General features: G+C 37.9%; 1 protein-coding gene across 16 annotated transcripts in view; it reads right to left on the bottom strand.

Annotated features, from left to right (window-relative positions):
- The window catches only part of RALYL (RALY RNA binding protein like), a 380,059-nt gene that overhangs the window by 15,952 nt on the left and 348,406 nt on the right, over nt 1-15,701 (bottom strand). For 13 of the 16 annotated variants that reach the window (XM_065053881.1, XM_065053882.1, XM_065053886.1 and 10 more), the window contains 2 exons: nt 9,018-9,131; nt 4,375-4,553 (listed from right to left, as the gene is read on the bottom strand). In XM_065053881.1, coding sequence (XP_064909953.1) covers nt 4,375-4,553; nt 9,018-9,131 — 293 coding nt within the window. The remainder of the gene's footprint in view (nt 1-4,374; nt 4,554-9,017; nt 9,132-15,701) is intronic. The other 3 variants (XM_065053891.1, XM_065053892.1, XM_065053893.1) reach the window with 1 other exon arrangement.

The following is a 15,701-nucleotide window of genomic DNA, read 5'->3' as shown; positions in this document are numbered from 1 at the left end:
TGCTCTCTGCTGTGCAGACACAGGAATAAGAGGAGGTTACTGGAGATTACTTCCCACTCCTTACAATTAAAAGCCGTGGCAGCCACCTGAAAACTGCTGGATATCACTGATGAATTGTGGCCTGTGGTTCCCATGATTTATGGCCTGTTTGTGACTTGTGTGTGAGGTGAATTTAGTAAACATAAGGATCTTTCTTCCTAGGAGCTTGTTTTCCTTAAGCTGAGATGGGAAGCTGCAAAGGTGTGCTGCATTCTTCACAGAGCAGTTGAGGGACAGTTTACATTAAAAGCAGTGAGAATGGATGCGTGCTCCTTAGGAGGGAACACAAAGATTTTCAATTCACTGCAACTAGAAGCTGTTCAATGCAAGAAAGCCTGACTCATGGGTCCAGTAAAATCTGGGATAAGAAACTTTTTTTGTTTTTAATTTAAAAGGAGCAAAGGAAACAGACTTGAAGTTTTCATCCCCTCCAGCTATCTCTGATGATCAGTTAAGTGAGATGAGTGGCAGAGTAAGCTCAGGATTTACATTCTAAGTTCATTATTATTATATATATGTATATATAGCTACAATGTTTTGTCGCATGCCCTTGTACAAGGGGCAGTGGAAGGCTACCATATAAGAGCAGGTGGGTGAGAAGCATATGACACTCTTCACAGAGCAAGATGAAGTCAGCTGTTTGTCTCTCCTAGCGTATTCATACACAGCTAGATGATATATATGAAACCATCATTTAAACAAGTTTTCAGTATGTCAATGCAGCAAAAGTCTTTGGGGATTGTTCTAAAAACATTCCCAAGCTGGAGTGTCTGCACTGGAGACACTGAGACATGTTTGTGGGCAAACGGTTGGTACAAAAGAAACTTTCCCAATAGGGGATGTTTGATGACTGTAGCGGATATTTCAAATGCAGCATGTCTTGAATTAGAGTTCAGATGGGCAATCAAGTTATTGTGGCATAAAACTTCACACTTCAGCTGAACCATAACGACTATTTGTGGGTGTGTCTTTAGTCCATACAAAATAACAATGCCGGGAAGAACAACATCCTGATCTAAATGGTGGATGAAGGTGTGCAGCTGTTGAATGTGATGTGGTTTTGTGTGTGCAGCCAGGCAGGTAAATGAAGAGGTAAATGAAGAGGCTAAAATTTCCTTAAATCCATGCCTGACTTAACTCAGACTTCAGGCTAAACTACATAGCGTTTCTTTACAGTTGGTCTAGGCTGAAGGCAGGCATGAGGACTGCTGCCATCACTCAGTTAATGTGCAGTAACCTGTTCCTCCAAATAGACAGCGTGTGAATTCAGAGAACTGATCATACCACCTAAACCCACAACATACATCCCGTGTAGTCACTTCCTATGCAAGTCAGAAACAGAGAAAGAAATATAGTTTTGAGTCCTCTTGGCCAAAGATGCAGATCCACATACACAGATTCAGAGGCTCCATTCTGGCAGCATCTGGACTCTAGCAGTGGGTCTGTCCTTACTGAACCCTTCCCTTTACTGCAAGGCTTAAGGCTGGTCACAGGGGAAACAAAAAAGAGACAACAATATCGTGTTCATCAAAAAGAGCCCTGCAGCAGGTTATTGGCAAATGGCTTGGCAAGAAATTTATAGCTAAATATGAAGCACTGCAAAAAAAGGTTAAGATCTAAATTTAAGTCATACTTCTTTCTCCTTTTAATAATATTTTTCAGACTAGTGGACCCACAATCAATTTTTGGTGCTGAATTGGCTTCAGAACATTAGCTATGCCCATTTCAAAAGTTTTTCTATTTGCTTTGCTGCTTTTAGTGATGAAAGAAAATATTTTCTTCTTTCATCATTGTCCTAAATCCCTTCAGCTTTATATTTGGAAAAGATTATAGATTTCAATAAAAAATGCCTTTTGGATGGCTATTTCTGATTCTGAGTCCAAGGTTATGTTTTTCCACATGGTAAGTTTGCCCTAATTGTTTCACATTTAACACTTTTCATGCTTAAAACTCTTTTTTAATTTTTTTTTTTTTCTGCAAATGCATTGTAACTGGCTCCATTAAAAATGACACATTTGCTATTAGTCAGCTCTTTTTCCTAAATAAATAAGTTTTCATAAAACAGGAGAAGAACCTGTTAGGACTTCTTGTTTTATAATAAACTTATCTATCTACTTTGCCTTTGACAAAACACAGCGTAATGCCAGATAGCAGGGCACAGAACTGGTAGAAGCAGACTGAAATCCCAAGTATTCCTACCAGAGTTTTCACTATGGATTTGATAGTATTCATATCGACTTTCCAGTTATACAGCTACCAGTAATCAGAGTAGAAATTAAAACTTATAGGAATTTGCCATTATATCTACATAAATATATGTAAGTATAAGTGAAAAATAGACTAAATTAAAATATGCATCATAAACTACCAGCTTCGTATTATAACAATACTGGCTGTTACTGCTGAGTGTTTGGGTAAGACCTGTAAAGGAAAGATGTACAGTTCAATTTATAATTGCCTCTCCATGGCAAACAGCCATTGACTGAGATTTCTTTGAAGTAATCCTTTGTAGAGCAATCATTTATCCCATCCGTAGCAGTTTTTCATTCACTGATCTCCCTAGGCTTTGCAAAAGAAAGAAATGTTATTATTCCATTGTAGCAGGGAGGAAAACCAAGGTGAAGTGGCCTCTTCCAAAGCTTAAGGAAAACGGCAAGTGAGGATGAAAAGCATGAGGATTTTACATCATTGGCAATATTGGCTCTGTGCTTTAAAGTCTACTATACTTCCAGCTTCTTGGCTAAAGGGTCCCAGTGTCTGGGAAGGTGGGAGACATGAGGCAGCCTGTCTTTGGAGCTGTGTCTGCAACATGCTGCACTTTAACTAATGTCATCACAGGCTTTTTAACTTGGAAGCAGGGGTGTGCAAATGTGGCTGTGCCGATTCCAGACTTTCACTGCTAATGAAGGCTTCCTGTGCTGCTTGCTTGTCAGAAAATTTCCTGCTTAGGCCTTTGCTAGATGAAAAATTTCTTCTACATCATGCTTCATTATATAGTGTAGGTACATGCTAAATATGCCATACTCACTGGGTGAAATGACAGCACTGAACAATCAGAGGCTAATATACTGTACATTAACTTCCCCACTTAGTGTCTGACACCTAATTAGTGCAAAACCCACCAGTCTTGCTAAACTGTGGCAACCCCTATTGCTAATATCACTTCAGCTGTTCAGGTATTAGCCATGGTGGAATATTATATTCAAAACTATTTATGCATTAAAAAATTTCAACTTCCTACAAATTTAGAGTGACGACTGCTGACAGAGGTCCCTTATATCTGTACAAGAGAACACGTTCCTTTGAGAAAAAGTGATAATGTCATCTGTTCTACATGGCATGATAAAAGATGGGGGATCCAGGCTGTAGTAGATTCTCCTGGGCATAATGCTGTTCAGGATTTATAAATTCAAGAGGGCCATGTGCTGGCTAAAGGGACACTGACCCTCAAATTAGCAGTAAGTTTAAATCGCATCTGCAGTAAGCAGTACAAAACACTGCTTATTATCATGCCCTGTTACTCCAGACTTGGTGTTGGCTCAACTGTGCCCATTGCTGACTGACTTCTGTTGGCATCACTGAATGATTTTTGCAGTGGAGATGTGATCAAGTGTGTGCTAAAATGCAAGCAGGGACAGTGACACTGAGCAACAGAAGTGGTGCCTGCTCAAAGCGAAAGAATATGAAATCTGGGAAGAGAGGGAGAGTATTGTAGAGTCTAAAATGATGTCACTGATCCATTCTTATTAGGAATTAAGAAAAATGTATAAATCTGACTTTCAAAATATTTTTTAATGTTTTTCCAGAGGAACCTAGAAGTGTAACAACATGATGGACATTTCATTAATTGTACAGGCTCAGGCTGAAAACCCAAACATCTTAGCTGAACATTTCTTAGGGAAAAAAATCCTTCCACAACAAAAAAATCTATAGCTGCCAACACAGTCTGCAGAAGATGCACATGTTTACTCATGAGAAAGTTCTCCATTCTAGAATCTTATTTGATTTAGATATGCTCCAGTTAAGAAAACATTTGCATTGTTTTTTCCCCTCTTCTACATTTCATTAAATGTAAAATAATAAATGTAAACCAATTTAAAGTACATTTCCTTTTCTTTCTAAAATCACCAAGTGTAGTAAAATATATATTTTCTTGTTTACCCTCAGAGGGCCCTATACTGAATTGGTACTAGAGTGTATGAAACACATAGTACTAAGCACTAGTTACAGAACATCACAATGCTGCTGTGAGCTTTTTTTGCTAACCCAGATTATTGCTTTTCTGTGGTTACTTGTAGCACCTGTGTAGACAGACATGGCATGGTTATTCCTTACCAGCTCATTGCTGCCATCCTCATCAAAATCCTCCTCTATCCCATCAGTCATCTCTTCTCCATCCCCATCTGCATCTGGCCCTCCTTCAATTGGCTCTTCTGTAGAGTTATCTGCATTCTCTGATATGCATTCTTCTTGAATCAAATCAGCATTATCTTCCATTTGTTTCTTTTGAGCTTCTGTAAGGAAAACATACTCTATAGAGATTCAGTAGCCTTCCCTATTGGTGGCAAAGAAAAGTGCTCTGAGGAGGAAACCTAAACTTCCCATCTCCAGATGAGCTAGCTTTGTAAAAATCAGTGTATTAATATCTACCAGGCAAATATGATCAAAACTCTTGTTTTCAAAAACTAATGTATAAATCAGCAACAGTACCAACACACATCTATCCCATGCAGTGGACAAAGGTTTGATTTACCAGCAGATCCAGCTTTTTGATTTTCTGGACTTTACCTTGGGAATCCGAGTGGCAAAGCCATCATATATTTACTTATCTGCAACCAATGAGAAGTACATAAATCTCTATGCTCTGAGAAGCAGAAGGCTGTTAATTTCCAATAAGTGAACAAGGATTTGCATAAATTTGCTGTGAATACAGCAAACATACAGATAATCAACAAATCCTTCTGGACATCCAAACATACTTTTTATGGAGTAAAATAAAAGTTTTTCCCCATTGGTATAATGTGCCACAGTAACTGGAGAATGTCCCCCTCCAGTTACCCAAATAATATATAATTCCTATAATTTCTGCAAAGCGGTGAAAAGAAAGACCATTTCCATGGAGGCCCAGGGGATCTGTTCTGGTTGGCTTAGTGCAGAAAGCTGTATTGTTGTGATTATTCATTGCAAGACTCCTGGATCTGCTGAGGAATTTAATCCAGCCAGCAGAAACCCAGAGGAGGATTTAGGGAGGAATGACAGAGACAGAATGGCCAGAAGAGTGGTTGGAGGAAACAGTCTTATTCGTATGCACATCAGGAGTTTAGGTGAAAAGCTTTATGTACCTGAAGTGAAAGTGAGCCAGAGAACTGGTTGCATGTAGCTGGAATACCAGCGTCTTTTTGGGTGACAATACCCATCAATGATAAAATTTCTAGAACACAAAACCACTTTTTTTTTTTTTGTTAGATTGACTGTTCTGCAACACTAGTAGTACATCACTTATCTTGTCGGAGAGCCAATGAATCTGCAGATTGCTTGTGAAGCTCTATATTTTTCAGCTCTATGAATACATAATTATTTTACTATAAATTATTTTGAGCTGCATATAATAGTCAAATTTGCTTATACTTTTCTGTATCAGAGTCTTAAACCAAGACATTTTTTTTCCTTCCACCTCTGCACATAGATTTTGCAACTTACTTTCATCTTTTCAGTTTTTGTTAGTCTCTAGTCCTTCTTTCTCATATTCATTTATTGAAGACATATAACAATTAAGCTTTTCTCCCTTAGCCACATAATTCCTCCAGTCACGCATATTAGTAGAAGATTTAAACCACGGCATGGTACTCTATAGAATACCATGCTAGTTATATCATTGTGCTACTTGCCTTACTGTGCGAGAAAATTGAACCCGCTGTGCCTACCATGTCCCGTCCCACCACCTTCTGCCTCAAGCCATTCTGAGATTAACCCAGCTGTGGCAGTGACACCTGAATCAACTTTGGTCAAGGAAGTGTTCTGAAATTATGGACTTGATACATGTACCTGGGAAAACTTTTGGGAAACAGCTGCTAAAATATTAGATCACTTACTTAATTGTCTGAATGAGAATGTAGATTAGATTCTTCAGAGGAGTCTAAAATACCAGCTCAGTATCTAAGTCTGTTGGGCTCTTTTGAGAAGCTAAATTTAAGATCCTACCTTTCAGCATTCATCTCTGATATTACAGGGAAAATATTCTCCCATAATAATTTTTCACTTCAGAACAGCTTCTTATCCCTGGCTTCATGGTTCAGGTTTTTACAAATGAAGGAGCTATTCCTGCAGTTTCCCTGTGTACAGGAAATCCTCTTATCTGTATTCCCCCAAATGGTGTGGTCAGGGGTTGATATTAGTAAAAGACAGAACATCAGCTTGTACTGTAAGGAAAGTTTTCATGCAGCGGTAGAGCTGTAACCAATGTATGCACTGACCTTGTCCAGCTTGGCTGCTTAACCTATCACATTCCTCCTGATATATAACTTTTAAAACTAATAGTTAAATATTCTTCATGAGAGTGATGCAAACGAACTCAAAAAAAACAAAAGAGCAAGATGATGGCCTGATTTTTGTTTTGTGTAAAAGAGGCAGATCCTCTCTCTCTCAACCCAGTCTTAGTGAGGTCACACCTACTGGCAAAGGAAAGTAAGAAATAATACTGCCAAACCGTAGAGAAGGAACAAAATCTTCTCACATATGACACCATAAATGAAACAGTTAATCTACCAGTGTAGCTTGATATTACACAAATCTTTCAGCTGAGGAAGGGATCATCTGCAGACTAATCACCCAGGCTGCATTACCCTCTTCATCTGCCCATGAGACCTAAATGGGGATCCAGGTTTACGGATATCTCTGAGGTGTTGTCTTCTCCTCACACCTTCCAATGGGAGACAAGGAATATAGGGGATGGATTTTGCACCTGACATTTTAAAACATCAACAATTTGAAACTAGTTTTCAATCTCTGAGCATATTCATTACTTGTCTTCAAAAGGCATAACAGTATGATTCAATACAAGTCAACGTTTTCCTCTTTGAGCTGATTTCTATTTAAATGAGTTCACTACAGTCTTTTAGCAAAAGTGGAAATTGGATATCAAAGTACAATGACATGCAGGTTGTTTTGCATAGTAATGAATTTTATCTAAAAGCTCCCTGAAGTAGAGATACTCCATCTCAGAGCATTTCAGTACAGAAGTGATTCAATGGAGTGCCTTGCAATTACATCTTCACTGATTATACCAACTTTTGTCTAACTTGCATAAAGTATAAAATAGAATATAATGAATACATATTGTGTACAGTTCTCCTGAAAGGGATAATCACACTCTATACTAATGATTTACCTTAGACTTGGAAAAAAGCATTCTGCTTATTTTGTGGGGTAAACTATAACAGCTGAGGGATTTGTCCTTGTCCATCAACTTTGAAAATGATCATAAATACAATATAGTTTTTTTTAAAGAGCTTTTTTTTTTTTTTTAAAAAAAATAAATGTTAACAACAAAATATTTTTACTGTAGTGTTCTACCATAGGAAGACATTAATTAGAGTTATTTCTGAATGCTAGCAGGAAAATTCTGGGTTTAGAGAGATACTCCCGCAACAGATCAGCAAACAGGGCAGGCACAGGAGGGATCCAGATCTGAATATCTGTTTTTCCTGTGTTAGGTTCATGAACCTCAACTGCTAATTCCCACCAATATTTTAGATAGTCTGGATGGAGCTTTCTTTATGTGTCCTGTTGGGCCTTTCTGGCTTCACGTAACTGATCTGAGTTAGGCAAGGGACAGAAATCTATGTGCTCAGACACCCAGGCAGCTGCAGATTCTGAGACTGAGTTTCTTTCACACATTTCACATGAAAGGCATAAAAACTTTTCTTCAGAGATTGGAGGGAAAGAGAAAAAGGAACATTGAGATTTTCCATGAGGTAAGGCTTCCATTTCCCCGCTGGCTCTCATCAAATCAGCTCACTAGTACACAGCTCCTGTACAGAGATATATCACGTAATTTATAAGGAAATAGCCAAGCAAATACCATAGACAGTTGTAAGAACTGAGATTGTTTTCTATATATACCATGGTGAAAATACAACCTTATAAATCCCTTATAACTGCTCAGCATGGCTTTAAAGTGCTGCCAGGTGAGATCATTCGGCTAACAAAATGATCACTGCAATGACAGAAATAAAGACCTTGATTAAATTAAAATGTAATTTTTGATTTTTGAAATTCCTAAAATGGGCCTCAAAATAAAACATTTAAAGCCAGAGAAGAGCTGAACTAGAATTGCGGTCATTATAACAGAGATGCCACAGCTCCACACAATATCTTAGGCTGGAATGGATCTCTGGACTCTACAAATCCAACCTCTCCTCAAAGCAGGGCCAAACTCAAAGTTTGGTCCAGGTCCAAGAGGCCTTGCCCCAATGAGTTTTGAATGTCTCCAAGGATGGAGCTATTACAGCCTCTCTGGGCAACCTGCTATACTGCTTAGTTGCACCTCTTTTCCTTAGATCAAACAGGTATTTCCTTCGTTGCAGCTTGTGACTATGGACTATTGCACAGCTAATAATTCCTGATATAGACCATCTAATAATTCTTAATGTGGATAGCACAAGCATCCCCAAGTCAACAACCTCTAACTTAATTGTGTCTAGTCAAATTTTTAGCGATGTTTTGTTTTCAGAACATCTAGTAAGAATAAATTTTTTTTCCATACACCATAGTAAACAATTCTTGAAATGATGTTGCATGCTCTGTGGAGAATATTCATTTATCATCCCAATAGTTCTACCTGAGAATTAATTTACCTTGCTTCAGGCCTCCATTATGTAGCAAAATTTCTGGAAGGTTTCTGTTCTCTCTGGTCCATTTCCTTGACTGACAACTAGGTTCTAATTTATTTCATTTGACTATAAATTGCTTTCACCTACCTGCTTCAGCTTTTTGCTGCTTTTCAATCTTTTCCAGTCTCCCTAGCAAGGAGTCAATTTTTGTTTTGATCTGGGTTAATTCCTTCTTGATTGTTTGCAACTCATCTGATTTCACTGTGGAAAGAGAGCAAAGATGCAAAACATGAAATAAACTATATTTACAGCCCCCCAAGAGCAAAACATGTTCTTTTTTCTTTCCTCTGTAGTCAGAGCCTAGTCTCTCATTTCTGTCAGTGTTTTTAGAGATGTAACTCTCAAAATGAACATCGTTAGTTAAAAATTCCAAATGCTAGGAAATCACAAGATTCTAATCCCTAATGGCGAGAGGTTATGTGAGGTGTATTGCTCTGTAATAAGCATTTCAGGTGAAACATCTCAAGGGCATTCTTAGTAAATCCAAGTAACTTTTACAGAAAAACAGCCTGTAGTGAAAGAATGATTCAAATATGACAGACAGTTCACAGTCTTGCAATGCTATTTTGCTGGACTATTTTGTAATAACAGAGACAATAATAAAAAGATCCCTTGCAGTAGCAGTAGGTATTTTTCAACAAGAGTGAATGGTAACATAAATGCTAGTGCAGCCAGGAATTTAATGTTGTGTTCTAGTCAACAACTTCATTGCAATATGCATTAAGTATTATTCTTTCAAAAGCTTTCAGTTCTGGCAATTTCTTCTACTTTTTCCCACTATGGATAACATATGAAAATATTTCTTTTTTATGATCACATCCAAGCACATGGAGGCAACACCTATAAATTAAGAGCTGGAGTTTCCAAATTTTTGTTGCATTGCATTACTCTTCATTTATGTTCATTACTGCACTCTTATTGTCTAACATAAGAAAGAGAAACTGTTTTGGAGGTGTTTTGACTTCAGAAGAAACAGTACTGCATCACTCGTGAATGACCTTATTATTATGGCATTGTCATGACATGCTTTTATGTTCAGAAGATAGTCCAAACAAATCCACTTGCTCTGTTAATGCTAGGATATCATGTTGAAAAGGCCAAAAGAAGAAAATGGGAACCCCAAGCTAGTATAAGAATAAGGCCATTTATAAAGGTCAAGAGTATAAAACACGGATGTCACTCTTGCAACTCTTGTAGGAAGAAATAGACCATCACCTTAAATCATGAGGGAATAGCAATGGAAGAACACTGAGCAGTATCCTTACTGTAGCTGAAGGAGGATGTGGTCTGTGTATCCAGAACAATCAGAAAACCCTTAGCGAGCCTGGGAAAAGGGATGTTCTGCCATGGAGAAGAACACGTTCCCTTTCTGTCCAAAGGGTATCCTGGCTGCACCTTGCCACATCACTCCCATTCATTGCCCCTTGGGCATGTATCTCATCATGGTGTTTCATGGTTTTTTTTTTATCAGACAGTCAAAATCTGATGATGAAGTGTGCAGACAAGCCACTGCCTGTGTCAGCGGTAGTAAATGACTATGTGCTTGCATCAAAATCAGCATACTTATTGCATACTTGGAGCACATTCACCGAGCTTGAAACCAAGGCATTTTATCTTAGAGTTTGGGTCATGTGCATTATAGTTAAAACAAGTCTGGTAAAGGCGGTAGGTTGCTATATGTGGTAATGAACTTGTTTAATCATGTGCTTATATTGAGAAATTGCATATCTCACACTATTATAGGCTGAAACCTCTGATCTCATATTAAATGAATGGTATGACTTAGAGAACAGAGCTTAAAGGTAATATTTGCAATAGACTTTTATATGCTATAAAGTATTTTATTTAATTATTCTGTATATTTGTAGAGCAAGGCCTTAAAATGTTCTTGGAGAAATAACAGTTCACTGTCCAGTCCTCCAGATCTGTAACAAAACATTAAGATTCTGACAACTGTATATTTAGAAGGTTACTGCTTCCCTCAGGGCAGTGGTTGGTCTGGGCTGGAGCAGCAAGGCAGTGCAGATTCCAGGATGAAATGGTGTGAATCTGTTCAATGGGAAATGCCAAGTGTCTGCAGCAACCCATGCTCAAGCTGGCTGGCAACAGATCCTGTGCAGTCGAGCTGTTGGGTTAGAGATGCTCCCTTGACTGGCAAACAGCCAGCTTGACCAAGGCTAAAAGGTCAGAAGTCCAAAGTGATACCACAAGGACCCAGTGATATTTGTTCCCAGTCTAAAAACCAAAGCAGAAAACGTTTGTACTTCTGAATTTGGTAAGGAAACAGGCAAATATGTAGGGTTACTGTTCAACTCAGGTCAAACCTTCTGCTTCACAGGGCTTCCCTGTGGTGTCAGTGAGAAATCAGTTTGGGAAGAAGACTGCACCAGAGGGAACACAGACACAAAAGTGAAGATTCCATAGCAAACAAAGTTGCTGTAAACAACTGAGGAGCTTTATTGCTACCTTGTAAAATTCTCCTATGCCAAAACTATTTCCTCAAGCTTTGGTCACTGAATCTGCAACGTATCATTCATAGTTAGTGAGGTGATTCCATCATACACTACAAGTTAATAATAAAAAGGACCGAGAGAAAAAAAGGGAAAGATTTTTCAACAAATTTGCACAAGTTTTAAATTTTCACTCTGCTTTCAACATTGCTATGGTACAGTTATTTGAGTTGTTCATTGTCTTAATTTGCAGGGAATTATACAAATATTAAAAATCATTCTCCTAGACAAATTCCACTCTCAGTTACATTGTACTGGGTATTTCTGTAGTGAACAGCAATTACTAAAGACAAGTTATGAAGGGTCCTGATGAACAACAAGCTGAATATGAGCCAGCAAGGCACCTTGTGATAAAGAAGACCATCAGCATACTGGGCTGCATTAGGAGGAGTGTTGCCAGCAGACTGAGGGAGATGATCCTTCTCCTCTACTCAGCACTGGTGAGGACACATTTGAAGAACTTTGTTCAGTTCTGGGCTTTCCAGTACAAGAGGGAATGAAGACAAAGCCAGACTCTTCTCAGTAGTGCCCACTGACACATTGAAGACCATTGGCATGAATTAAAGCACATGCAATTCCATCTAAACAAATTAATTCTTTTTTTTTTTCCTTTTTTTTTTTTTTTTTTCCTGTGAGGATGGCCACACACTTGAACACCCAGCCCAGAGAGGCTGTTGAGTGTCCATCCTTGGGGATATTCAAACGCCATCTGGACACCATCCTGGAAACCTGCTGTAGGTGACCCTGTTTGAGCATGGCAGTGTGACCAGAGGAACTCTAGAGGTCCCTTCCAACCTCAACTCTTCTGTGATTCTGTGGTATAGAGTCTGGGAAGAACTTTAGGCTTTTTAAGTGAAGTACTATGACAATGACAAAATGTGAAGACTGTAAATACTATACTTTGGGTGTCCTACTTTGAGTATATAAATTCTCCTTTAACACATCACAGATTTTTTTTTTTTTTAATTGATCTCAGGCAAGAAATAAAGCAGTTGACAAACATGAAATGAGAGCTGCATGTGTCCAAAATATCTGTTCATCTGCTTTTGAGAAAAAAGGAGCTTACTACCTTTTTTTTTTTTCTATTAGCAGATAAGCAAGGGCTAGCAGGTGACAGAAATATATGCATTGAAAGGGAAAGAAATTACTAATGAAATTCCTCCAGCACTGGCACCCAAATGGCTAAATGGTTAAATGTCTTCAACAACTTTGGTGGAATAAAGTAAATAAACAGGTGAAATTTGCTGATGACATGCAACTGGAAGGTATCATCTATTCAGAGTGAACTGGAACAGGAGGAGGAATCAGGTGATTTTAAGGAATACTACATTAGAAAAAAAAATTAAATGTAGTTGCACTGAAAAAATCCTACACTTGATTGACTAACAGCAGACCTCCTACCCTTGACTTGGAAGCTCATCAGTAGCAAAAGACAGTGACAGAATTATTCTTGGGTGTAGCTGTAATCTCAGGCTGACAATAGCCCATCACTTTAATGCAGCCATGAGAGGGAAAATGCAGTGCTAGGTTTTGTCAAATGGTGTATTGCTAAAGACGAGGAAGTACAATGCCATCGTACAAGGACCTGGTGAGAGCTCATCTGGAATGATGTGTACAGGTTGAATCACTGAATTCTAGCAGGTACGTGGGGAGAATGGCCATGAAAATGACCACAAGAATGGAAAGCTTGTAGTGTGACAGAAGAGTTTTACATGTTTGCCCAAGACAAAATAAGGTAGAAGGAAATAAAACTTTTAAGCTAAGATAGTGTTGGTACAACAAATGTATATGAAAAAATGAGAAACAAATTTAGGCTGGATATTAAAAGAAACAGAGGCAGATAGAAAACAAACCCTAACCAGCTTTAACATGGAGCATAAAGGATTAGATGTTGCAGCTACTTGCAACAGTGAGGAATTAGATTCAGTGACCTTTCCAGGCCTCTGCCAGGAATGCAAGGGCCTTCCAGAATGCATCTTTCATTGGAGCATCTAGCACTAAAGGAGACAAACAGCATCCAACTCAAAACAAGAGATTTAAAATTCAGGTAAGTCACATTTTTAGAAATGAAAGTGCTACTGTTGAACTGTAGCTATATTTGTGGAATATTTTTTGCCATAACTATAAATTAATTCATCCACAAAACATGATTCAGATTTCTTTGGAAAGGAATGTAATGTATTTTTACCTAAGCCCTTCATGTTTAATATAAAATATTTTATCATATCATATTACTTAGATTTCACTGAAAAATGAGTTAGCTGATGAAGCTAAATATAAACTATATGAGTCAAAAGGAATTAATTTAAAGACACAGTTCAGCACATATTGTAACATCTTAAGTGTTTACTCCCTAATCTCAAGCCTGCAGGGTATAAAAAAATTGATTAGTCTTTTCCTCCTGTTTTCAGACGTGTAAAATGAAAGTGCACACTCCAGTTTCTATATTTTCAGAAAAAGTAAGTTTTCCCCAGTTCTAAATAGCAATCTGCATCTGCTGCTTCATACCATTAACACGAAGAACTGTTATGTGTACTTTCCACACCAACATATTTCATTTTGTTAGTTACTTCTGATAATGTGGAAAGGTTGACTGATTTTTTTCTAATCTTTGGAGTTAAAAAGAAAACCAAATATTATCAACTGATCCTTGAAGAATTATAGACTCAGGAAAGAAATAAAATCTTCCTAACTTGTTTTATGGAAGAAACTTAGGACACATATTGCCACTTTTTGGTAAAACGAGAATTTACTTCACTGGCAGACATTATTTTTGCAGATATACTCATCAATGACCAAGGCACTTTTGGTATTATATTTTTAGAACATCTTTGTTGTGTGCCACAACAAAATTCTGTCTTTGGATTGCTGGTTTTCAGCGATAAGATTACCTCTAAACCTGGTAATTTCACTGAGGGGTCCCCTGTGTTCTGACCTTTACTATTACATGGTACGGGTTCATTTTCTGGATGCAGGCTGAGTGTGGAGAACAGCTATGAGAACAGTTATGTCTATGAGATTTCTACTTTAATCTGAAAAGTCTATTAGGGAATGTAATCTCTTGAGAGCTTTGCTGTTTGGGCATGAAATCTTTCAAGCATAGGCAATACCATTTTGACATAGTTAATTATGAACCTGTGGTTAAGCTGTTTTACGGTCCTGAATTTCATTGAAAGCCAAAATATCTTCCTTCCCACAAACTATGTTTCTCCTCATTGAAGAGATCCTTTATTTAGCTACCAAAAAATTACAATTAGAATAGACAGTGCATTAGTTCAAGGGGTTCAGATTAGCAGTGTAGAGTAAGGGGCAATAAAATATTAAATTTCTTCATCCCATTATTCAATATAACCAACTTTTTCAATAAAATGGCAAAAGAAGCCACAAAATACATTCTCTGCTTTCCAACTTGAATCCCCTAAGGGAATGGCTCCATTATTTCTCCGATAAATGTCTTACAATAAGCTGGATTACATTCCTGTCCAAGTCAACAAAATCATATTTCTACCTTTATGATGGGTTGGTTGGACTTGACTAAAAGGAAGTAATTCTGTGGGGAAATCAAGCATGAAAGTCTGTATACTGTGTGTCTGACTCCTTTTAAAGGTGTGCTGCATGCAGAAAGAATACTTTCTGAAATTTATTCCAGCCCAATAAATAGCCTCTGCAGTTGTGTTCCAATTGCCAATGTAAAGAATGGAGGGTGGAAACCCAGCAGGGGTCAAAACATCAGCCCACCTTTTTAGTGATGCACCTTCCAGCTCTCCCTTCAGTGTTAAAGAGCTGGACCCAAAGACTGATCTTGTCATCTGGAGCCCAAAGACTCCAGGTTTAGAAATCATGTCACACCTGAATACATTGAAGGATACTTTCACCGGGGCATAAGACTGTCTGTTAGGATACCTATACTCCTGATTACATGCCATTTAATAATTTAGAGGTTCTGTAACATCTGCCATGTTATGCAGACAGTGATTTGGAGGTCTTACAGCATGTGGCTATAGGTACTCAGACTAGGGTTGAGTCCTATAATCTATGTTATGCATTACTTAAGTCCTGACACAGTACTAGAAAACATGTTCTGAAATGCAAAATAAATAATAAAGAAATTTGGTGGTTATTCTAAGGAACAGGTATCTATGTGTTAACGTAATATGCTCTGTCCCATTCACTACAATAAAAATCCAGATTTCTGGGTGAGAGATTTCTTAACATCCATTGGTATATACTAAGGTACTCAGCTTTCTAGAATAATTTTGGT

Source organism: Columba livia, chromosome 2 (assembly GCF_036013475.1).
Source record: "Columba livia isolate bColLiv1 breed racing homer chromosome 2, bColLiv1.pat.W.v2, whole genome shotgun sequence".
NCBI lineage: Eukaryota > Metazoa > Chordata > Aves > Columbiformes > Columbidae > Columba > Columba livia.
Note: the sequence above shows the minus strand (reverse complement) of the source record. Positions and strands in the feature narration are given on the sequence as shown.